This window comes from Tupaia chinensis, unplaced genomic scaffold (assembly GCF_000334495.1).
Source record: "Tupaia chinensis unplaced genomic scaffold, TupChi_1.0 Scaffold140534_1, whole genome shotgun sequence".
In the NCBI taxonomy this organism is placed as follows: domain Eukaryota; kingdom Metazoa; phylum Chordata; class Mammalia; order Scandentia; family Tupaiidae; genus Tupaia; species Tupaia belangeri.
Window position 1 is genome coordinate 1,519,061 of NW_006200409.1, and position 24,158 is coordinate 1,543,218.

The 24,158-nt window shown below is 44.7% G+C and overlaps 1 protein-coding gene across 12 annotated transcripts in view; it reads right to left on the minus strand.

The window, feature by feature from the left end:
* The window catches only part of TCF7L2 (transcription factor 7 like 2), a 217,233-nt gene that overhangs the window by 4,232 nt on the left and 188,843 nt on the right, over positions 1-24,158 (minus strand). For 5 of the 12 annotated variants that reach the window (XM_014593393.2, XM_014593399.2, XM_014593404.2 and 2 more), the window contains 9 exons: positions 21,622-21,754; positions 19,146-19,248; positions 17,244-17,330; positions 12,011-12,151; positions 11,262-11,421; positions 10,751-10,858; positions 5,276-5,324; positions 4,641-4,691; positions 3,350-3,422 (listed from right to left, as the gene is read on the minus strand). In XM_014593393.2, the coding sequence (XP_014448879.1) occupies positions 3,350-3,422; positions 4,641-4,691; positions 5,276-5,324; positions 10,751-10,858; positions 11,262-11,421; positions 12,011-12,151; positions 17,244-17,330; positions 19,146-19,248; positions 21,622-21,754 (905 nt within the window). Of the gene's footprint in view, positions 1-2,661; positions 2,735-3,349; positions 3,423-4,640; positions 4,692-5,275; positions 5,325-10,750; positions 10,859-11,261; positions 11,422-12,010; positions 12,152-17,243; positions 17,331-19,145; positions 19,249-21,621; positions 21,755-24,158 lie in introns of all 12 variants that reach the window. The other 7 variants (XM_006162770.3, XM_027766072.1, XM_014593395.2 and 4 more) reach the window with 6 other exon arrangements.

Consider the following 24,158-nt stretch of genomic DNA (forward strand, 5'->3'; position numbering starts at 1 on the left):
CCCCCAAACCCTGTGGGGCAAGCTAGGAGCCCTGATTGGCTAGGCCCATTTCCGGTGCCTTCCTCACCTCGCCAGCCCCTGACGAGGAAGTTCCCAGACCATGAGGATGAGGGGGCATTCTGAACACAGCCCATGAAGACTCTGATGGGAGACGATGCTCATTCTAATAGGTGGCCGACCGGGAGGCAGTGGGAACACATTCTGACAAGTCAGAAAATGCCTCGGTTTGTGGACGCTACTATTTTTTTCGGCACATTTTGTCTGATTTGATTTTAGCATCAAGCCAGACATCGATAGCCTTGGCAAAGTTATTAGGTTGTCAGAAAAGTCATGACATATTTTTCTAGGTTTTTTCTATGGAAAAATGAGTCATGACTTTCCCAACAATCCAATAAAAGGACAAATTATGGGAAAAAGGGGGGGGAGGGGCGAACTGCTGCACAAGATCTACACTCCTACCCATTTCCCTACCTAGGCTCCACTCCAGAGGGGTGACCACTTACAAGTTCAGCTTCAGCTTCTTAGATATTTATTCTGCAAGGAAACTAAGGGGTCTTTCTGATCCTGTTTTGGAATGATACCCTCAAAAGACAGCAGAAACGCATTTGCTAATGTACGGTGGTATGAAACACGTACCCCACAGAAGAAAAATGGCTGCCGGGCCATTTTTCTAAGGGTGCCGTGGCAGGAGAGTAAACTAGGGAATGATGAGGGCCTGTTGAACTCTGCCACCTATGCCTGGGGGCCTCTTGGCACCATCACCAACAGAGACGCTGCCATGCTGATAACCCCTCAGAGCTACATTGTGGAAAATCATGCTGCTAAACCCAAAGCAGCTACAATGGTTCTGGGCTGGCAGGTTTGTGAGAGGAGGGGAGAGAGATTCAAAAACTCTGGTCTCTGAGGAAGATAGCACTCAGTCTTTAAGCCAAATGTGGGCTGTGTCTGAGAAAGGGACATCTGGCCCTGTCAGTAATAGCTTCCAGGGGAAAAAACGAAAAAGAAAAAAATAAAAAAAGCCATGTCTAAGTTACAGTAACTGCTTCTGAAATAAAAAGGAATTCATAACCCACCCACCCCTTGCATAAAACAAACAAACCAGGCACCTGAACCAGCCTTATTGTGAGGGGTACACAATGGTGTCAGTTGGGTGTTTCTACAGATTATGAGAAACCCTCTCTTCTGAGTGCCCCAGTGGCTAGTCAGTCGTTTGCCAGAGCAGGGCACTTCAGGAAGTGATTCCAAAGCTAGTTTCCTCCTCCTTGGTCGACAGGAAATTTCAACAAATTCACTGTCTGGGAAGCGTAAGCAGAAGTCCCTATCTTCTCTGGCTAGTCTCAATTAAATACTTAACATCCATCATCAGCTTCATCATGAAACTCCTTTCCACAGTCCAAAGACCTTGGGACTATGTCAAAAGGACATTTGCCACTTGGGTGCACCATCTTACAGAATGCCCAGGAAATTCCTCTAAGGTCCCATTATCCCTCGCAGTGGGCCAGGGGCCACCCCTGTAGCTCCCTGGCAGTAAACTCTCAGGCCCTCTCTCTTACTGGCTGTTGGTTTGGTCAGCATGAGACATGGCACTGATCTCCCATACTGGCATCAGAGAAGGCGGGAAGAGACACAGGAGACTCGTGGGCATGCACGTAATGGGATGAACATCTGATCTAACGGCTAAACATGGAGCACACGGCGAGGGCATGGAGGAGAGGGACACGTGACGAGGGAGGCACTACAAACAGGGAAGCGTGTTTGGGGTGTTGAAATACCTACCATCACAATATTCCAAATTCAAAGACTGCTTGTATCAGAACAAAGAAACAACAAATTTAACCGAAGGTGGTCATTAAAGGAAAGGAAATGAGACAGGAGCTAGTCAGGATCCCTCCACCAAGAAGGAAGCACCTACACCTTTTCTGAGAATGCAGGTTGCAAACCTGCAGGTGGAACATGGGTGCTTAATGTGGACTCTTCTGGGTTGTTCTGATTCATTCTGGAACAAGTGCTACAGACACGCATATCTAGATATGGTGTTTCTTGTTTAATTTTGCAGGCCTAGCAATGCTGCAGTATGTATGCCCTTTAGCTGGTGCATGCCGTTCAATGCCACGCTTCTTTTTCAGCACTGTAAAACAATGTCAGCTAACCAAGCTCCTCTGTACAGAAATATGTGGGTTTTAAAACATAAAACAAAACCAAAACCAAAATAATAATAATAAAGAAAAGAAAAGAAAGAAAGCCTGCCCCAGAGCATGTCTCGCAATGTCTCGCTGCCAGGGTTTAACCCATTTGAACCTTCGGAGCAGTGGTGCTCTCTGCTTGGTACCCGTGCCACCCAGACACGCAGGGAGGGCCAATTGCAGGATGCTGGCTTTCAAAGCAAAAGGATAAATGCCCATCCATGTTTGTGAGGGTTGTGGTCTCAATCTGGCCACCAGGGTTATGTTATTTGTAAGAGCAGGGGGGAAAGAGAGAAAGAGATAGTGGGGAGAGGAAACGGTATAAATTTGCAAGGAAATTTGGAAGAATGAGGATCATTAGTCATTGATGCCAGTGGGGAAAGCAGAAGGGAATGAGGTAAAAATAAATTGTCACACTAAGGTACCAGAAGGACAGAACGCTTTGATTTTCCCAAAAGGCCTCGCAGTGGTAATATACCTGCACGGTTTGCACCATAAAGTCTGTCGGTCAAGCCCGAACAGTGCCCGACACTTCTTTGGAGTATTTGCATCTGTTAGCATAAGGTAAACACAAAAAAATACAACACAATGGTGGGTTGTGCTCAGTTGGATGTGAAATCTCAGCTACAGCTTACTTTTCTTCTATATCACCTTGGTTCTATTTGATAATCTTCCCTCACCAAGGACATGAGAGGAAAGGACTTCTATGAGTCAAAAGAAAAAAAAAATAAAACAAAACGATAAAACACACACACAAAAAAAACAACCAGAAACCAAAAAACAACAATGAAAAATAAATAAAAAGAGAGAGAGAAGAAGAGGGGAGAAGGTGACGTCAATTGCTTCTGCCTAGGCCAGGATTCAGATCCTGGGCTGTTACAAGGAAGGGGATTGGCAGGCAACATTTCCTGGGAGGGGGCACACTGGGGTTTGCTGTCGCTGACCCGAGGAGGCACAAATGATGCTGTTTTACAGTGGCATTTTGGCTAGCAGCAGCGGGAAAACAAGCACATCCCTCATAGAGCCCATCCACTTGGCAGTGTCCCACTCCCTCGTGTCTCCTAAGATCCACACACAGAGCTACAAAGCAACAGGCCAGAGAAGGGGGAAAGGATCGAATAGACCAGCTGCAAACCAGCACAGCGAATCTGGGAAACTATACACACCTGCAAGGGCCGCACCAGTTATTCTGTTGATCAAGGCCAAAGCGCGCTCGGCATTTCTTAGGAGCGCTCAGGTCTGAATGAGTTCAAGAAAGAAGCGAGCAGAGGAGGAGGAGGAGGAGGTAGAGGACATGGGCCAAAGGGAGAGAAAGAGAGAAAGAGGGAGGGGGAGGGGGGAGAGAAAGATACAAATAAGAAAAAAATAAAAATAAAAAAGGGAATAAATCAATGACCTGGTTACTAATTGCAAAATATTGACTTTCGTTTTTTAACTTTCATTTAAAAAAAAAAAAGGTAAAAATTACATTCTTATTCGACATGTGAAATTAGCTGTTGCAAATAAAGCTGCAGTATCCCTTCTGTAAGGACTGTCTCTCAGATTCATTTCGAACTGACAAAGGGAAGTTAGATATGCAAGAACTCACTGGTCAATATTTTTCCTCTTTTAGTTCTTTCCCTTTTTTTTTTTTCCTCTCAATTTTTGTTTAAAGAAGAAAATAAAGCGAAGGAGGGAATTAAGTTGGTAACATGCTTTTTTCTTCTCAGAGTACAACAGTTTAAAAAAGAAAATGAAAACTACAAATAAAAACAGAACAAAATGAAACAAAACAGAAAGAAATAAAGAAAGAAAAGGGTTGTGGTTTTGGGATATTGCAGCTTTTGGCATGTTCATCTTTTCTTATCTATTTTCATTAATATTAAGAGAGGAACAGATAAAGGTCAACAGGCGTGTGAATGAGCTGTTAAGAGTTAGTGAGAAGCTCATAGCAAGCATTGAAGCAGGCACAGTCAGTAAAATGCTAGTAGGTTTGCAAATTAGGAGCAGAAAAGCAAAAGGAAGAAAAAAACGAAAATAAAAAAAAAAGCAAAGGAAAAAATAATCATACTGCGGATGCATGCTTGCGTGAGAAAACTTAGTGGGAGCAATGAAAAAATGCCATTAGATTAAGGAGGTTTATTACTGAATTCCTTCCATTTTTTTTTTTTTACCAGTCTCTTTTAAAGAAATACTGCATATTCAATTTGCACAGTTAGTTCAACTCTAATAAATCACTGTCATCACTGCTTAAACCACTGTTATGGGAAAAATAAATAAACAAACAAAAGTTAAATTAAACTCAAAAAACAACAAAAGCAACTGAAAAAAAAAAATCTACCGAAACATACGAAACCGTGGAGATGGTCATTTTAAAGAATGTTCAAATGTCATACGTGTTTAATGTTAACTATAATGGCAAGAAAAATTAAAAAACAGTTTATCAACTATTTTAATGACTCAAAATGACATTAGCACCTGTAATCGGAGGAAGTGAAAGGCAAGGATTTAGGAAACATTCGCTGTGTTCTGAAAAAAAAGAACAAATTATACAAAGCCTTCAAAAGTTTTGTTTGTTTGTAAAAGCCTGGCCTTCTCCAAGGGACCTCTGAGATTGCCTATGCAGTATTTCTAATTTCTTCTAGAGAATGACAAACCTCCTTAATTTAAAATGGGTGCAATTTACCACTGTAAAGGCATGCATCGGAACATTCAGGAACAGCCCAGTTAATATCAAACACTCACATACACCCCCCTCCTGCTTCCCTAAGCCCCTCCTCATTCCTTCTCAGACACATACAAAATAAGCAGACTATATAAATCCCGACAGAGGCATGCCTACCGCTCACTCTTCAGTTACAGGCTTTGCAGTTATTTAAAAACACATTCCACTAGAATTACAATGTGCTTTTCATGCAACAATGAATGTTACTAGCTTTAAAAGGGCAGTCATGAAGCAATTAAAATGAATAAACAAAAAAGGCTGGCTACGATGGGTTCCCCCACAATGTCCTGGCCTTGAGTTTCTTCTGCCTCCCCCAGATGGAAGCCTAACATAAAAGAGTGGTCCTCAGACTACCGCTCCTTCCTCCATCCTCACGGCTGTAACTTACCATTGGTCTCTCCCGGCTGCTTGTCCCTTTTCCTCTTCTTCTTCTTCCCCTAGATGAACAGATGAAACACAGGGAATTAGTTCAACAATCAGACAAAGAGTGGGCCTGGGCTCACCTGGTGGGAGAAGGCAGGAGGAGGGACCACCCTGCCACCTCCAGCCACCCTCCGCCCCCAGGAGGTGGTCAACTTCCAAACCCCTCAAATCCAATGCCCTTGTACCGCACTCTGATAGGAGAGACACACACGCATCTTAGGAGAAGCTCTGCCGTGGCAAAGGGAAGACCTCTTTTCTCGTGTGCCTATGGCCATGCTCACACCTGACCTAGAGCCCCTGACCCAATAAAAGGGAAGAAGCAGACTGGATGAGGCAGATCCCAAGAGGAGTGGCGTGACAGGGCCGGAAACAAAGTCAGAGCTCACTTCCCAGGGACCAAATGGATGCTGCAATGTCCGCACCGGCTTAGAACTGCACTGCCCACCACACTCAGATCTCACTGATTATGGTGAACGTGTGTCCCCATTCTGAATTTAGAGAGTAAAAGTCTTAGCAGGGGCTTTTCCAAGAGCTGTAGCATATGCCTTAATTTTAAGAGACTGGGATGGGGGAAGAGTAGAATCAGGAATGATCTGAATTCCTTTCAAAACTATTGGGTAAACATCCACGAGGGAAAATTTCCTCTACTCTCTCCAATCTTAACAGCAGGTTGATAATGCTAGTAAAGATTAAGATGTAGTGAGCACCTATTAAATGGCAGGTATGATTCCAAGAGTGTTACGCAGAGTGACTCATTTAATCCATGAAACAACCCTATACAACAGGGATTACTGCATTCCAGTTTACAGAGAAGGGACCTGAGGCTCAGAGAGGTTAGGTCATTTTCCTGGGGTCACACAGTTTGCAAACCTCAGGGCCAGGATGAAAACTCAGGGAGTCAGTTCCACAATCCTGAACCACCAGACCCTGATGCCTACACATTTAACGCCTGGTCCTCTAAGGAAGCTCTTTCTAAAACTTAAGAGTGATAAACTGAATGGAGTCACCGGCATTCTCCAATCTGACCCTCCATGATTATCTTGACAGTGGGCTCATGGATACACGTGTGGGATGGGACTGGGGAGAATCCTGTAGTGGTGACCGCCACACTGAAGTATGAAATCAGTTTTCCTCACTCCCCTGGTGTCCGCCCTGTCCATATGAGCTAGCTGCCTGCTATGAATAAAAATGAAATGGTCTTAACACTTGTACACGTTTCAGATGATCTAAGGATTACCTCTGCCTAAAGGTTCTCACAGGATGTGGGCATCAACTCTGAAGAAAACAAGACCACGATGCTAGAACACTTGAGAATTTGTCAGGTCCTGCAAGAGGCAGCTTAAGGTAGAGATGCCATGGATTCTTGGCTCTATCCAAGGGCCACCAGTTTTAGAGAGGACTCTGCTTTTCCCTCACGTCAAGGGGCCTAAGTCATTTAGGAAATTTATTGTGGCCTTCTGTTCATGGCCTCTGTTTAAACATATTCTATTTTCTTTGTCTACAATAAAGGGGAATAAAAATGTTCCCGTACCTTCTCATGAGGCTGGGGTCTCCCGAGCCTGTATCCCAACTTCCTGTGTGCTCGCCCATAAAGAACCAAGTGCCACCTGGCTGTCTTAGAACAGCAGCCTCACATAAAACTCCTACGAGGCACAGAAATGTTTCAGCCTCAAGGGTGTCAGCAACCACACCCCCACAGGCTTCTAGGCCATCTGTAATACTGTGCTCACCCACTTCTAAGTCCTTACAATACATTCTGAAGACTCCTGAAGATTCATCTACCTTTAGAAGCTGTCAGTTTAGGGTACATAATTGAGATGTTAACGATTGAGGAGATTATCATTCAGACTACAGGCTTATGGAGAAAGTATGTTTTAATAAAGTTAACAAACACTCCTTAGTAAAGGAGATACGTCTCAAAGGTGAACACCCCATTTAAGTCTTGAAATGCCAAAAAGGTCTAATATATGGGGATGGGAGAGGGGACCTCAGATGAGCAAATGGCTTAGGATTTATCTCTCTCATCTAATGTAGAAGGAATTTCAGAGGAAATAATGCCCCAGTATAATGCCAGGGATTAGATATTTCTAGTATCCCCACATTTTGTTTGATGCTCTACAGAATGTGCTAAGTTTAACAACCTAATATGACTATTTTACTCAGTTGTATTTTCCTAAGGTTGCAGCATGAGGGACTTCAACAAGTTCATGGACAAGTGCATGGAAAAACAAAAACACAACAAACAAACAAACAAAAAAACAGAATTAAAAAATAAGTTCATTTGGGTAAAAAAAAATTTTTGAAATCCATGCAGTTTTTCCTAATACACATCTTCTATGAACTTTTTTGAAGACCCCTCCCTCCCATGCTCTTCCATCACTTGGCTCAAAGAGCAAGTATGGAAAAGAAGCCTGAGTTTAGCTCTGGAAAAAAACATTTCCCAAGAAGAACCTGTTGATTTTACAATGAATGATCAAAGTGATTTATAAAAATGACTATGTCAATTACATTAAAAAAATATGAAAAAATTTCCACCATAATGAAATACAAAAAGCTTCAGTTCTGAGAGTCTTGCCCCCAGATTGTTTCTTGAGGCACAGAAGGAAGGAGTGGTGTGTGTGTGTGTGTGTGTGTGTGTGTGTGTGTGTGTGTTCACTGAGCCAATGTAATAGGACTCTGACAGTAACACTTGCAACAAATAGAGTTCCCAGGGCCTGCACCCCACACCTACCTCGGAATTTTCTCAGAAGTCTCCTCAGGCATTCCCCTCTCATAACCAAAGATCTTTTGAATATACAACTGAGCTAAAATGCCTCATAGACCTCCTGAACCCTAGGAAACACTCCACAAAGTCTCAGGTTCATCTGTCTAAATGACATGCAGGCAAGTCGAACATGACATCCTTCTGAAACCACTGCAAAGTCTACCGAGTAGCTCCGTGGATGTTTCGTCCTGCACAATTCCAGGGGTACCCGTCACAAAGACCATAGTGTGAATGATACACCCTAGAGTTGTATAGTGCACACCCTGTACAGCTGGACATGAAGGTCCTACTATGACCCAGAATGTCTACTGGGAACACAGTGTCTAGAGAGAAGATGAATTCTGATACCAGTCTAGAGTATTCAAAAATTGGATCTGTAGCAGATAGAAGCCAGAGACATACTCGATGAACTTCTGACCTGAAACCAGGAGAGCAGCTGTCCTGAAATGATATAACGGTGTATGTAGAGGCTGTGGAGCCTGCCTGCTGCTGAGAAGCTCTACCTCGGGGTCAGGTGGGGGAAGTAGCAAGCTTGAGGGAGAGCACTAACTTTCTCATCTTCTTCCTTTCAGCTCCAGAAGAAAGGCTTCTCCACAGCACACATGCTGAGGACAAATGGAAAGGTCCCAAGGAGGGAAGACCCTGTGAGAGCCTATTGCTGGCAACAAGGGCTCTCAGTAGAGCAAGCACGGCATTCAAGAGGTACTAGCACTATGTCCTGTGTCAACTCCCAGGAGGAACAGCATCTACTGTGCCAGAGTGATGGGGCCCAGACGGAGAGGAGCGGGGACAAGAAGTACACCAGCAACTATGTATTTAAAGGAGTGAGAATAAAGAGGAGGGACCTCGAAATAGCAATAGTCAGAGTAAGTGGAAAGCAGCCTTCTCTCAGGACTACACATTCATGCAGATGCTTGAGCTTTCCATGTGGAGAGCAAGTTCGAGGAGAGTGGAAATGTCTGACCTGACTACAAATGCCCACGATATCACCTACTGCAAACTCCCAATCAATAAGAACTTAGCAGCTCTCAGCCCTGCAGACAGAGCTTCTGCACCACAAGTGATGTCATGGGGAGGGTCGAGTCAAGGAGCACTGACTGCCGTGACCTGTGGTTACATGACATCAACAACAGGGGTAGAGGGGACCTGGGCTGGCAGAGAGAGAAGTTTTGATTTCCCTCAAAGAGGGGCGTAAAATCACTGTACAAAACCAAACGCCAGGTCATAAAGACGTAAGCAAGATAAGAGATATTTCATTGCCTTAAAGAGGAGAGAAAGCAGAATGTGAGATATTGGGCAAAATGCAACATAAGAAATAAGGGTGAGAGGGCCAGTAGGTGGTATAGTTGTTAAGGCACTGGACTCCCACATGGCTGACCACAGTTCAAGTCCTGGACCCAGCAGCATCAAAATCACTCCTAGAACATGTGCTTTGCATGCCCCAAACCCCAGGAGAATGAAAGAGAAGGGATTGTGGTATGGCCATCCACCCTGGAGGGGTGATTTCTCACTTTCTCTCTCTGTGCCCCCCCCCTGCTACCCCGTGTATATGAATGCGTAGTAAGGTGATAAAGAAGAGGAGGCAGGGGAGAAGGGTGAGGGCTGGTTCTATAGCACAGTGCTGATGGGCTGCACAAGGGAAGCCAGATTGCACATAGTGACCTTGGTCAGATCCTTGCCTGTTCAGCCTGAAACACGCCACGTACCCATGTGAGTACCCAGGACCCGATGGGCTAGGGACTAGAAAGGACAGCAGCATAACCAGGACCTCTGGAAGGTGCTCCCCTTTCCTTCCCTCCCCACCCCCATGCATGTACACATTCTATTATGAACAAAAGGGAAAAACAAAACCAAACAAAACAAGTTTTTTTAATCAAATAAACTTAAAAAAAAAAAAAAAGAAAAAGAAAAAGAAAAAGAAAGAATGGTGAGAAGTAACAGAGGTCTCCAGAGCACAGCAAGTTTGTGGAAAGAAAGAAATGATCAGTGTCACAACTACTGCAATTAGTCAAAGTGATAAACTTACAATGTTCTCTAAAAACCAAGAGAGGAAGTTAGGCAAATCCTGCACCAGCAGAGCCCAGGAACACACACATAATGCACACCTTCCCTAACCCCGCTGGGTCTGGAGTTATTTCACCCCCTTCTGCCAAAGGAGAGCAGCTACTGGCTATTGTCAGGGATATTTCCCTCAGTGCCCTTCTAAGGGTAAGTTTTGTTATTCATTCTTAAGGGTGAAGACCTCCAGTATGGGCAACTAAACTCTCTCCCTGACCCTACCCACTGGTCTTCCCTACAACGTCACACTCTGTTGCTGAGGAGCATGGAGAGCCTTATCTAGAACTTAAGTCCTTGGGGTGCATCCTAGAGCCCTGCCTCTTCTAAGTGGGAGAGCAGGTGTGGACAGCCCCAAACCAAGCTCATCTCAGTCCTAAGCAGGAACCCTGGAACACCCCTTCCCCCTCCTGCCTAAAGAATGATTGCATGCCAATAGAGCCACACTGGAAGCCAAGACCCTCCATTTCAGGGATTCAGCAAGATGCCACAGGTCTCGGATGTGGATGGACTGAATGGCCCTGAGGCCCGATTTGAGTTGGCAGTTACTGTTCTCATTGTTCTTACGGACACTACATACACCTCTACAGTCTCTTGTCGTATGGAAGATGAGCCACCTACATAGTTATCCCGCGCGGACCAGCCGGGGTACAGCTGCATGTGAAGCTGTCGCTCCTTCCGGGCCAGCTCGTAGTATTTCGCTTGCTCTTCTCTGGACAGTGCATGCCACTGGAGGGGACATGGAGTGGGGGAGAGAAAGAATGCAAAACATCACAAACAACACCTTGGTTTGCAGGTGAGTCCATCCAGCAACGGTGTAATCTGCAGATTCCAACAGTTTGCAGGGGCCTGACACTAACGCGAGTGCTCAGACAAAACTGGGTTTATTATCTATGTCGTTCGACCATTCGTCTCTCGCTGGAGATGGAGGAAGACTATGGTTGGGCTGGTCTGCATGTCATTAGAGAACAGAATTACTGGTACTGACTCAATAAAGGCCATTCAGGAACTCAAAAGGTGGCCAAAGGGAAAGATTTCTTCAAAGAAATGGGGACAGGGCCATTCTGTCACTTGACCCACGGCATCCTAGTCCCTTCTTCCCCCTCTTCTCCCCGACAAAGAGGTCACCTACCCTTCGCCCGAGGATCTGGTTGATGGCCGCGCTTTCTTTCAATGTGCACTCAGCTACGACCTTTGCCCTCATTTCCTTCATATACAACATGAATGCATTAAGAGGTTTCTTTATGTGGGGTTTCTTCTTTTCTTCTTCCTTTTTGGAGTCCTGATGCTTTCTGGTATAGACAGACACAGCCCAATAAACAGTCACACACCCCAACTTCTCTAAAGCCCAGAGCCCATCTTCTTGTCTCCTTAACTCCCAAGCCCACTTCCACTTTCAGTTTTCTCCACCCCGGAAGACAGGACAGAAATAGCTTGGAAGGGGTGGGGGAAGAGACATTTTGTAATCGCTTCCTCAAGTTTCACAAATGTACAATTTTCCCAAGCCGGGGGGAAAGCACATTGTTGCGGTCCCCACCTCCGCAGGGTTCTCTCGTGCTCTCAGAACAAAGCTCCAAATGTTCCAAATCAGGCCTAGGGGGCAGGGAAGTGGTTGCACATCCCAGTGCATCCAAGTACACACGCACAAAAGGAGTTCTGTTGTAACCCACAGCGGTACCATCAGCGAGCGGCACCACTGTGCATCTTCTCCCTTCTATAAGGGAGCCGAGAGCCTACCCCAGCCGGGTGTCCTTGCCTGGAGCCAAACCAGACAAGGCCAACCTCAGGCAGAGAGCCACCGCCCAGCAGCCACCACAGCAGCCACCAGGCTTGAAAAACACTATGGCTAAGAAGAAAGTGACAAAAAATAGCAGCACTTACGAGCTATGGAGTGAGCCGACGTCACTCTGGGAGGATTCCTGTTTAACTGTTGGTGTGACTATGGCCGGATGGGGGATGCCGGTCGTGTGTAGAGTATGATGTGGTGGGACCATATGGGGAGGGAACCTAGAAGACAGAAAGCTGTGTAAATCGTCAGAATCAAAATGAATGAATGAGGAGGAATGTGTACACACAATTAAACAAAAAAAAAAAAAAAAAAAAAAAAAAAAAAGAAAAGAAAAGAAAAGCAAACCCTTTGCACGTAACACTCACATGAAAGCAACCTAAGGCATATGAAACCTGTCAGCACTAATTAGCGATAAATTAAACATAATGATTCTCATAATGTCATTAAAGCCAATCTTCCCCTTCATTATTGCTACTGACACGAGACATTATAATTTTTAACATCTTTAGCAAAAGACAAATTCAACTGATGTACTTGGGAAGAAAAGTGGGCTTGGACTACCTGCCGGAAATCGCACGTCCACTTGTTTTTTTGAGGCATTATTAATGGCATCTAAGAAGACAATTTCCTAAGTCCTAATCAGCTCCAGAATGAAAGGTGAAATCTTTTGTTGTATATTGACAGCTAAATAAAATATTAACGTGGTTGAAATATACATACATTTTTGACAATGCTGTGCATGCCTCATTAGGCCTCATTCTGTTGATGGGAGTGCAATAAAATTTTTATTTTTCTTTTGTTGCTGTGCCCCATCATTTCACAGGAATGAGAGAGAGTGAGGCAGGAAAAATAGGGGAGAATTCAAATATTCCCTATTTGTTTCTCAGCATAAATCATGGACATTCTAAATACACTGTATCCCTTTGAGGAAAAAAGTGAAAAAAGCGCGCACACACACACAGATAAGTGGAAAGATGTGAAAAAAGCGCGCACACGCACACAGATAAGCTTTAAATTCCGATTTGTATACCCTTTCGCCTCTAATAGTTAGGGCTCCTGAATCACCTTTACTTAATATGTTGTCTGTGTGTCACTGAAATGCTTTCTCAATGATAGTCAAAGTTGTAAATAAAGAAAAGACACAAAATATTTGTGTTTTCTCCTCTAATACATGTTTAGAAAAACCCTCCAAAGACAGCCAGGGCCCAAAGAACTTATAATGAGTTTCAAACTACTTTTGGCCCATCTGCAAGTGGACAACTGAGTCAAATGAACCGTGTTTTCTGGTATGAAATGAGTCACCATGATTTGTACTAGGTTAAGAATAACCCTTGTTAAAGTAATACAGATTAATGTAGAGAACAGAATAGAAGAATGAGGTGCAAAAAAGGGCAGAATCCCCTCAGCCCCCAAAACCAAAATGGCAGCCGCTGTCCCAACTGGCAAGGTTATTTACACATGTGAGCAGATGAGAAGCTGTTCTGATGAGGGAAACCCGGGATCACGGTAGTGGTTGCTTTCTTAATAAATCCAAACCAGAAGTATCCAAAGTGCTGTCTGGCGGGAACTAGAGGTTCCTAATGAGGGTTCATCATGACAATTCTTTCAGAAGGATACTGGATTTATTTATAAGCGTCTTTCCATGTATTCAGTAGAGATTGTTTCCATTAGCCAAAATCACATCGCAAATGTTAACTTGAAAAATAATAAAAAATTGAAGGACTGACTGAATCTACATAGGTCAACAATAACAACAAGTCCATTTCTGAAGGGAGCCCACAGCCACAGTAGACACTTGACACGGAAATTCCACCCTGATGGGGCCCTCTGCTGACACCCTCTTTACAAAGTTATGCCAGTGTTGAAGTTTGGTAACAATATAATTTTTAAATAACAATCATGCAAGTCCTTCTAGGGTGTTTAAGGATGTGGAAGTGGGGGGGGTGGGGGGGTGCTATGGGAATGGGGAAAGGAGTAGAGAAAAAAGTAGAACCCAACCTTCTTCCCCTTCCCTTCAAAAAAAAAAAAAATGAAATAAAGGAAAGCAAACCCTTGGGAGGCACTTGGGCTCCCAAGTTACACCCTGTTCCTTCCCATTGCTCGAAGGCCTCGGAGGAAACGTAAGTTAAGAACATGTGTTCTTGGAAGCCCTTGGGTGAAGTGGTGGGTGGAGTGGCAGCTTTTACTGTGAATTTTAAAGACTTGACATTCCTCAAATACATATGTTCCCTCCCTGCAGAATGAGAATATGTGTACAGACATATAAGGAGGAGAGACGGATAAAAACTGTGTGTGTGCATGTGTGTGTACATACGCATACATACGCATACACCAAATACCACAGGAGATACCGCAATCTGAGTACACTCTGAGGGAAAACTCCCAATGCAGTCACGAAGAACTATGTCCCCAAACCTATACACATATTCATGTATCTGGAAAAGGTACAGCAGAGAAAGAGGCTGTGTGTGAATGCGCATGTGGGCTCTTCACATACCTTCGCTCAAGAAATGCCTTTCTGCAGACAACTATTTCATGAAATGCAATAAACACCCTAAAAATTCTAAGCAGCTCATTATATACCCCCGTCTGCTTTTATGGCTCCAAGCCAGAATATAATGATGAACCTTAACTTGTTAAGGACAACTAATTTTTGTTTCTGGCTGTCTCAGGGGCTTCTCTCTTACTCACTCTCACTTTACTTCACTGTTGACACGTTTCTGTTAACTGGATGTCATCTGCCGGCCTTGATTTTATGCACAAGCAGTAGGATGCATTTTCCTGTGCAACAATCCTGCTTTGAGTTGCATTAGGTTTGTCATTATTCTCTCATTTTCCCCCTTGCACTTGTAACATTTCATCTCTTCCTGCCTTATTTTTTGTGAGCCACGGTGCACCCACATTATGGTTTATACATGATCTCGCTCCCTTTGAAGCCGGCAGATTTCAGAGCCCGCTCTCGTCAGGAGAAGAGCCTTGCACCAATTTAGCAGGCTGAGGGCCCGGAGCTCCAACATCTCAATCTAAAGGGGGTCACAGGGTGGCACAAGTGAGTGTCAGCAAGAGCTGTTTAATTGCCAATCTAGGCTTCTCCATGGTGTTTAAAGTATAATGACCCATCACTTAATTCTGAGAAGTCCTGGCCCCGCTGCTGAATAGAATGAATATCAAAGGGTGTTCTGGAACAGGGCAAGCTGCCTACATTTGCTATAACTGCCATAAGTATAATAGACCTATACTTCTGTCGCCCCATTACCACAATAATGTCTTTAATTTGCTGTATACGCTTTTTAACTAGCTACCTTTCATAAGGCCTACCTGGGGAATCGGCCGCCTCCCCCCACACCTCCAGCCCCTAACCTTTCTTCTCATAGTTCCCATCTTTCCTCCACCCCCCTGCCCACCTATAACCATCGACTAACCTCCTAATGATAATTCAATTGATCAGCTTAACCTCAATCCCTATCTTGCGATTACTTCACCGCTTTTTAACCTCTGCAATGCTCCAAATAAACAAACAGGAAAAAATAATCAGGTGCAGTACACAGATGCTGGGATGGAGGCAGGATGCGCTAGGACTACGAGCTGCTCAGGCGCGGCGCCCCTCCTGCGAGCCTCCCCATTTGCTCCCGTGCTCTGTAAGGTTTTGATGACATTATTCAACGAGGATAACCTCCTCTTCTCACCGGATAGAGAACAGACAGGCGTTTTCCTTCCTACCTAATGTTGGTATGGATTTTGAAATCTAGATGATGTGTCACACGTGGGAATCGGAGCTTTATATGATAGTCACGGCGTAAGGACAGACGCTAGATACATTACGGATTGTTTTTCCTAACGAATGGGATTCTTATTCTCTCCCTTGCCGAAATCACTGTTTCGGGGGGGAGGAAAAGAGGCACCCTGGTCTGCCTTTCCACACTTTCTCTGGTCTGGGCTTCTCACATCGACTACAGAGATTGGGGGAAGAGGCTGAGGGACAGCATCCTTGCCATGTAATGCATGTTAATTTAATTATGCGCTATCATCAAAATGGATTGGTTCTCTCAGCCCATCAGAAAAGTCTAAACCTCCACCGATTTAATTAACTGGACTGAAAATCAGATGAACAAAAAATAAAACTATCATTAGGAGCAATTAGTGACGACGTAAACATACTGATGCAACCAGTTTGTAAATAAACTAGCAGCCACTGGGAAATTAACCAGAATTAATGAGGGCGAGGAAAAGGAGAACACAGAGATAGGTAGGTTGTATACATATTTGTATATTTAAACGGAAATATATATAAACGTATGCACAGGCATAATGTTAACTTGCAAAGACTAAGAGCTGCATGGGCCAATGTGGCGAGCCACCGTGTGGCGACTGAGCACTTAAAGTGTGCCCAACCCAAACTGAGAGGCCCTGAAAGTTTAAGACACCCACTAAATGACAAATAGTATAAAAAAGGAATGTAAAATCTTACTGGTAGTTGTATGGTAACACCACGCCAAGATGATAATATTTTTGTTCTACCGAATCAGATAAGATATAGTATTAAAAATAATGTTATGAGGGTCAGCCAGTGGCATGGTGGCTAAGGCAGCTAGATCTCAGTTTGAGTTCCAGACCCAGTAGTTTGAAAAACATGCCAGGTACATATGCATGTGTGCCCAAAATTCCTAAGGGAGAGTGGGAAGGAATTGTAGCATTACTTCCCCACCCCCCATGGGGGTGCATAGTTTCTCATTCTCTTCTCAATCTCTCTCCAGTGAGCACAAGTACATCTAACAAATTAAAAAAAAAAATTTAACATAGTCTTGTCAATCATTTTAAAAACTATGGCTATTAACAATCTTAAGATTCTCTTTGTGACTCACATATTTCTACTGGACAGTGTTAGGGTGAGGGGATGGGAGGTTGCTTTTGACTTAGAATCAGAGTGTGAGGTTTGAAAAGACCCATAATCCTTTCTCAAACACTTCTTTGTATGATGAAACAACCTCCACTCCTTCCTCGCTTACATAGTCCTCCACTCCTTTATACACAACAGAGAAACGATTCCTGACAGAGCTCCACATGTCCTAACTGCTTCTTTCTGCTGTCTTAATTTCTTAAAACATACTGCTTAACTAATGACTGACTCAAAAATTCAACCTAGAAAGACACAGCTTACCTTGGAAGTTCAGGGTAATTCTTCAATATTTTCTAAGAATAAAGTCTAATGCCACATCGGTCTCACACTACTAAAATTACACAAAGCTGCAGTCCCTGGGTGGCCTGGAAGCCATCTAGAGAAGTTGCCCAGGGCCTTTGTTGAAGCCTCAGGTTCTTGTAACTCACCTGGACATGGAAGCGTTGACAGTCAGAGCTGTGGGGTAGGGGTGTCTGAATCCTCCTGTCGTGATTGGGTACACCGGCTGACCTTGCCTACAAAGAAGGGGTACAAAGTGAGAGACTGAAAACAAGGGTGGGGGTGGGGACAAGAAAAAGAAGAAACAGGAAAAGTTCTCTCTGCACAGTAAGCTTTATTCTCATTTGATCAGAACAAAAATCTTGGGGATTGTACAGGAAGGATCAAAGGGAAGAAACACAGAACAATTTGAATGCCATAAATCTGATAGGAATGGCTAATTAAATTTTATAACCTCTGCTTATGTCAATAGAGACCCTCTCCCCAAGCTGAAACTAGGTGTTTTGTTGTAATAATTAAAGGCGAAGTCTCGCTTGCTTTAATGGAGCCATCACACTAATTGAGGGCTACACATCCAAAGGAAAACAATAATGAATGTAAATTTATACCAAAATAAAGTACAGTGAATCAAAGGACTTCAGTTGCGCTTTGGGCCTCTTTCGGTATTTAGATCTCGGTGAGAAAACATTAAATTAACAGAGCTTAATTTGTAGCCTTTTGTCAAATTAACAAGTGTTGACAAGAGTTACCGGGGGGAGCGTCCCCAAGAAGAATTGTGGGTAACCAATAGACAATCACACCTCATTACAATAATTAAAAAATACAGCAACATGCAAAATAGCATCCTCATGAAAGACACACAACTTTTTCTGACAGAGGGTTGTCTGAGTTGGCTATTCCTTTTTATCTAGCCTTCAGATATCCCCCCCATCAGCTGGATGGGGCAAATGATGACTGAGAACCATTTGAGGAATGGTCCCATCTATTTAAGAAATGGGTCACAAGCTTATGGTCATGGCTACCCTCCCAACAAAAATAAGACAAAGAAATAGAGGATTTGTATGTGGTATAGCTACTTCATAATGCAAACTAGTTTTTATAAACAGTATATAATTTGTTCAATTTGGATGCACTTATTAGGGGGGTAAACCACTTCAAAGTTTTATCTTTAAGTCTTTGAAAGGTCTTCCCCAGACACCTGAGAATTGTACCAGGATTTCTTTCTTTTAGCATTCAACACATTGTCCTGTTTTGTTTTGTTTTTGAAAGAGAGGTCATTGATAAAATTGAAGAAATAGATACACAGAAACATACAACCATGAAAGACGTATTACACGCACACAGATGCAGTCACACATACAAGGCAAGACATACATTTCTTTTTTAAGTTGAAAAAGGCTATCTGGGCACTGTCAAGATCTAGGACCAATACTCAAGAAGGCCCCACAGGCTGGAGTAAGGGCTCTTGCCTCCACATCTGCACCCTTCATAGTTAGGTGATGCATTCAATAAGCACAGAATCTCACAGAGAGGCTGACTAAATAACATGGAGCTTCCCAACAGACAAAACTTTCCTCTGTTTTTTTTGTCAACCATAGGGGTGAGATTCAGGATGGGGATTGTTAGAGTATCACCCCCACTTGCACTCTGCATCTGCAACACTCAAAAGGCAGAACATGGTGGCCTCAACCCCATGATAGGACTTCAGTGTGGACCACCACAAACTGAAGGACCGTGCTTGCTTGGGTAGAAGTCCCAGGAGCCTCCAGCAATTCCCAAAGTATCTGAAGGGTACTTCTGTCCACAGAGCCTATGGGGACCATGGGTTCAGAATGCTAAGTCTCAATGACCTCTTTCCTACACAGTCTACCTGAATGGCTGTGGTCTGCCTGCCTTCTCAAGGACATCTCAGCAATATCTTCCCATGCCCTCCACTGCCCCCTCTCAAACCTGTCTTCACACACACACACACACACACACACACACGCACCAAACAATAAGCACACCCATGTAAAAAAACAAAAAGAAAATTAAAAAATGGAACTCCTTACTGTGGTACTAACCATCCTAGCGGATGGGGGATTTGTCCTACGGTGCCGGGCGATAGTGGGTAATACGGAGATATATCTGGAGGGTGCGGAGGCCGTGGGATGCCTGAAGAAAGAAGCAGCATGTTAGGGGCAAAGTGGAAGAGAAGGAAAGAAAAAAAGACTGTTGGGGAAGTGGAGCAGGGGCATCTTCCAGAATGAGGGTGAACCACCATCATAACTGAAAGAGTTGTTCATAGATTTCATCTCATTGGCCCTCAGTTTGAAAAACGAACTGGTCTGATTTGAGATGTTTTGGTACCCAGACACACTCAGGAAATGCCACTTTGAGTACTTCTGCCTCATACATACACTTGGCATAATTATTTAAAGCTAAAAAATTTTTTAAATAAAAAAATAAGGGGCCACCAGGTGGTATGGTTGAGGCACTGGACTCCCACATGGCTGACCACGGTTCAAGTCCCAGACCCCGTGGCCTGAAAATCTCAACAAATAAATATATAAATGTTAAAAAAAAAAAAAAAATCTAATGGCCTTGGCACATTCATGTATTAATTAATATTAATTTACTTTGCCTTTACAACTCGTTCCTACATCTCTTTTCATTTTAATAACTTGCTAGCCTCAGTGTTACTCTGATTTCTAGCATACTTTTTTGATCTATAGCTTTTGAAAAAGTTACTCTTGCTTTCTTTCAAAACAGGTAACTCCTCTATACTGTCTTCATCTTCAACTTTGATGAGCTGGAGAAACTTTCCAGATGCCACTGGGCATCCTATTCAAGGCAGACTCAGACCTGAACAGAAAAGGAGACGCTGGAGGCCTGTACCCTCGATTCTGGAGCCTCATTCACTAGGACAGAATCACCTGTGGACTCGTCCCACCTGCTGACGGGGCACCCCGTACACCACCGGGCTGAGATCCTTCACAAGGCACACGGACCGACTTCTGAAGGTACACGCCACTGTACGCGCCTAAATTCCACGAGAATACACACTGCAAGTAACCTTTAGAAAGCAGGAGCACTGGGAGCAACCCTGACAGACAGGAACTGACCTAGGTAGCCCATGTGGGAAGTCAATCGCACACCACCACGGAATTAAAACGCAGTATTGAAGAGAACAAGCTTTATGTTCATGGCCAAAAACTCTTCCTTTTTTTTGAAAATTCATTCAGGAAGTTTTTCATCTGTAAATTAAGTCTCCCTGGGTGACATTTTCATGTAGACATTGCTTTCTATTACAAAAACCAAACAGATTAGCTGGGCTGGGACCCTATACCAAGCGATTTGCACACTTGAAAGAATGTTCGCAGAGGAAAAGTAAACAGTCCACAGACGTTAATCATATGTTTTACGATAACCATTTAAAAGCTATTCCCTGTACTACCATTATTTAAATGAGACGCTGATGCTGCCATTCACTCGCAGAGCCTGGGGCCGGCTGGCGGCCTTCTCCAGCTCTCTGAGCTCAGTCTGCACTAGCACAATGGGGGCTCAGAGGCCAGTGAAAACCAGCTCGTGTGTGGCTTCATTCAGGGGCAGTGAGGGCTGCCTACCCAGAGAGCCTACCTCAGCCCAACACCAGCAGTTCCCTCCGACAGAGTGACGTGGAACTTTTAAATCCTTCCTTCCAATGAACTGGCTGGGAAGAGGACCCCCTAGCCAAGCACACTGTAAGTCTGGCAAGACACATCCGGCCTTACCTGTTCTCCCAAGACCAACCCACCGGGAGCGATAGGGTGGTTAAGATCTTGTTGCTACAAAGTAACCCTGCTTTCTCTTCCTCTCCCCTCTGAGAGAAAAAACAGTCAATGAACAAGTGGGACGGAAAGCCATGTGTAACAGCTGAAGGCTCTCGTGGTGACTTTGGCCCGAGACCCTACTGGTTGTTCTGTAAAGAAGCAAGGAAACCTTCCTGGGCTTCAGCTTTCGCATCTGTAAAATGGGCTGGATAATACCCAGGAACTCATAGGGGAGGCAGTACCCAAATAAATCTGCATAGGGAATGTGAAACCCATCCTGATGTGGTCTCTTGAGATTGCACCAAGTCACTGTCACATATCTAGAGTCCCCCAGTCATCGAGGAAACCCAGGCATAAGGGAGCCACCTCATCAGGTTTCTCACTCTCCCAGGAGGTTGAGAAGGAGCCCAACAGATGTCTCCAATAGATTGCTGCTTCCAGGTCTGCCTGGCGTTCTTGGAGTGATAAGCCAACTCCTGAAAAACACCAAGGAGCTCACACCAAGTTCCAGACAGCCTCTTCAAGGGTCCTCCGAACTCTTGAGCACTACGGTGAACCTCTCCACAGGGGGTGGGAGTGTGGGGGGAAGAACCACCCTCTGCCCGGGCTTCAGCCTCCTTCCTACATTCAGGAGAGGAACTGGAGCCTCCAAGCCCATCCCCACCCGAGGCCACACTCCCCTGGCCTTGGAGTCCCAGGACCTGCACTCGGCTTGGCACCCCAGCCCAGGGCCTACCTGTTTTGGGGTCTACGTCGGCTGGTAAGTGTGGAGGTGGGTTTCCCGGGGTGAAGTGTTCATTGCTGTACGTGATAAGAGGCGTGAGGGGGTGGACATGGTGAGGGTGCTGCACCACCGGCACTTTGTTCGACTGTGGGGAGAAGAACAGAGAAAGATGCCATCAAGCTGGTTCCAGCACCCAGAAAGTCCACAGTGCAGGGCCCTGGGTCTCTCCCCACCCCACCCCCTGCCACCACATCACCCTCTCCCCTGGACTTTGCAAGATGCACTCACTCCACCCACCGGCCTACAGCCCCACCCCTTTACAAAATAGCAAATAGTTATAAGACAGCTCTCTGGGTTGCTGTTTTGGTATTTCCCTCCCCACTGAGTCTGGCTTTTCACATATTTTCCCCATCACGGAGCCCAAGAGCTTGTACTTTTCCCATCTGCAGGTGAGTCGGAAGTGGGGACTGTAATCTCCTAGGTTTACTGTGTTCCCTAGGTGTCGAGGGGAGTCTCCTATCCCAGGGCCCCACTGGCAAGGCATCTGGGAGGGAGGCAGGCTTCACAGGGGATTGGCTATCGAAATCATTTACAAGAAACCCAGCAAAGCCCACATCCCACCCATCCAGCCTCCTGATCCACCACGCCCTGGTTCCTAGCCCCTCTGGTCCTGAGAAGCAGCGGGCCTGCTACAATCCTTTATAGGCAGCCTGGATGCAAAGCTCCACTCGTGGTTTGGGTGGGAGTGTGAACTTTAACAGAGTGCTCTCAGCTGCCTGGCACGCACCTGCATATTTTATGCAGATTACAGCAGCCCTGATTCATTAGGAATTTCATTAGGAAGTCATCAGGGAGCACTAATAAATGAACTGGATGATGATGAATTGGGCTAATAAAAGGTACGTGTTTCAGAAATGGGGAGTTTTCGTAAACAAAGTGCAGGCATTTTTGGGTTTAGGAAGGGTAGAATCTGTGCAGAGAGGCAGAAAGAAAAAAGGCATTTTAAATATGTTTCCGGCTGCCAGGCCCAGGCTTCCCCAAGTTAGTCTCCTCTTTTCCCCCCACCTCACTCTCAGCCAGCCCACCCCCCCTGCCACAGCGTTGTGTTGTAACTTGGCCCTGCAAGATCACAAAGAAAAAATTAAGCTGAAACAAGCGAACTACTGGGCCATTTACTGAGAGTAATCCAATTGCAAAAAACCCTATTCCCAATAGAGGATTTTCACTAAAATCCTACAACAGGGACATTTAACCAGATTAGGTACCAGCGAAGATAAAGAGGCTAGTATTAGATGATGAATGGATTAGAGTCAAGTTTCATTTCAGAACGTGTCTTCATTTCCTTTTATTACTTTTAGGAAGGCACAACTTGCATTAACATCAAGGAAAAGGAACTGCATTAAAAGGAAAGAAGGAAGGTCCTAGTGCTGCCCACTAGCGCCTCCCGAGTTCAGGGCCACTGAGCAGTCAGTTCTCGTTACTGGTTTCCTTCTGGTCCTTTGTTTTTGATGGGCAAGGGAAGGCATAACATGGGAAGGTCCTTGCTGACCACTGTTAATGGCAGCAAAGGCATAGTTCATGAGCGAGTGTAACATTTCCATGGGTTTGTTTAGAAAGAAAAAGATGGCCTTTCTAGATGCTTCAGGGGGAAATAAATACAGGAGAAAAAAAGGCTTCCAACAACCTTATTAACTGATTCCTATCAATGACTGGACTCTTTCTGAGAGCAAGGGTAGCTAGTGCTCATAGGAGCCTTTTGTTGTGATCGTGTTGCAATCGAAGCAATTAAATTAGCAACAAGCACTTCCTTAGCGTCTGCAGCCATGAAGGTCTGTCTGGGTAAGGCCACAGTCACTGGCGCGAGGGCTGCTGCCCCACAGATCTACTGTGAGGACTTTAACACTTCTGTCAGGGGCAACCTGAGAAGTAATGAACAAATATGTGGGGACTTCAAAAAGTTAGTAGAAAATGCAAAAAAAAAAAAAGGGAAAAAGGTTTGAATTTATTTGGGTGCAAAAAAAAGAAAGGGTCAATATCCATACATCATTTCTTCATAATTCACAAATTCCATGAACTTTTTGAAGATCCTGCATAAGTTCCTACTGTGTGCTGTGGTAGACAGGAACACGAGAAGGAAAGGAAAGAGAAGGAGGAGGGAGAGAGTGGAGATCGCCGGAAAGAAAGCAAAACGATCACTGCTGCCTTCTATACACTTTCTGATCGGAAAGATACGTAGAGATTGACATGAGAGAAAGCGCGTCAGACGCAGATGATTTAAAAGAAGTGTGGAGGGGCCAGCAGGCTGCGTGACGGCTAAGGCACTGGATGCCCACATGCCCAACGGTAACTCAAGTCCTGGACCTGAGGGCTGAAAATCACACCAGGCACATGTATGTCCATGCCCAAAATCCCACGCAGAGGATGGAGAAGGGACTGTGGCATGGCCAACCCCCAGGGGTGATTTCTCACACTCCCTCTAACTGTCTCTCTCTCTGTGTCTATCTGGTGAGTACATAAGTCCTATGGCAAAAAAAAAAAAAAAAAAAAAA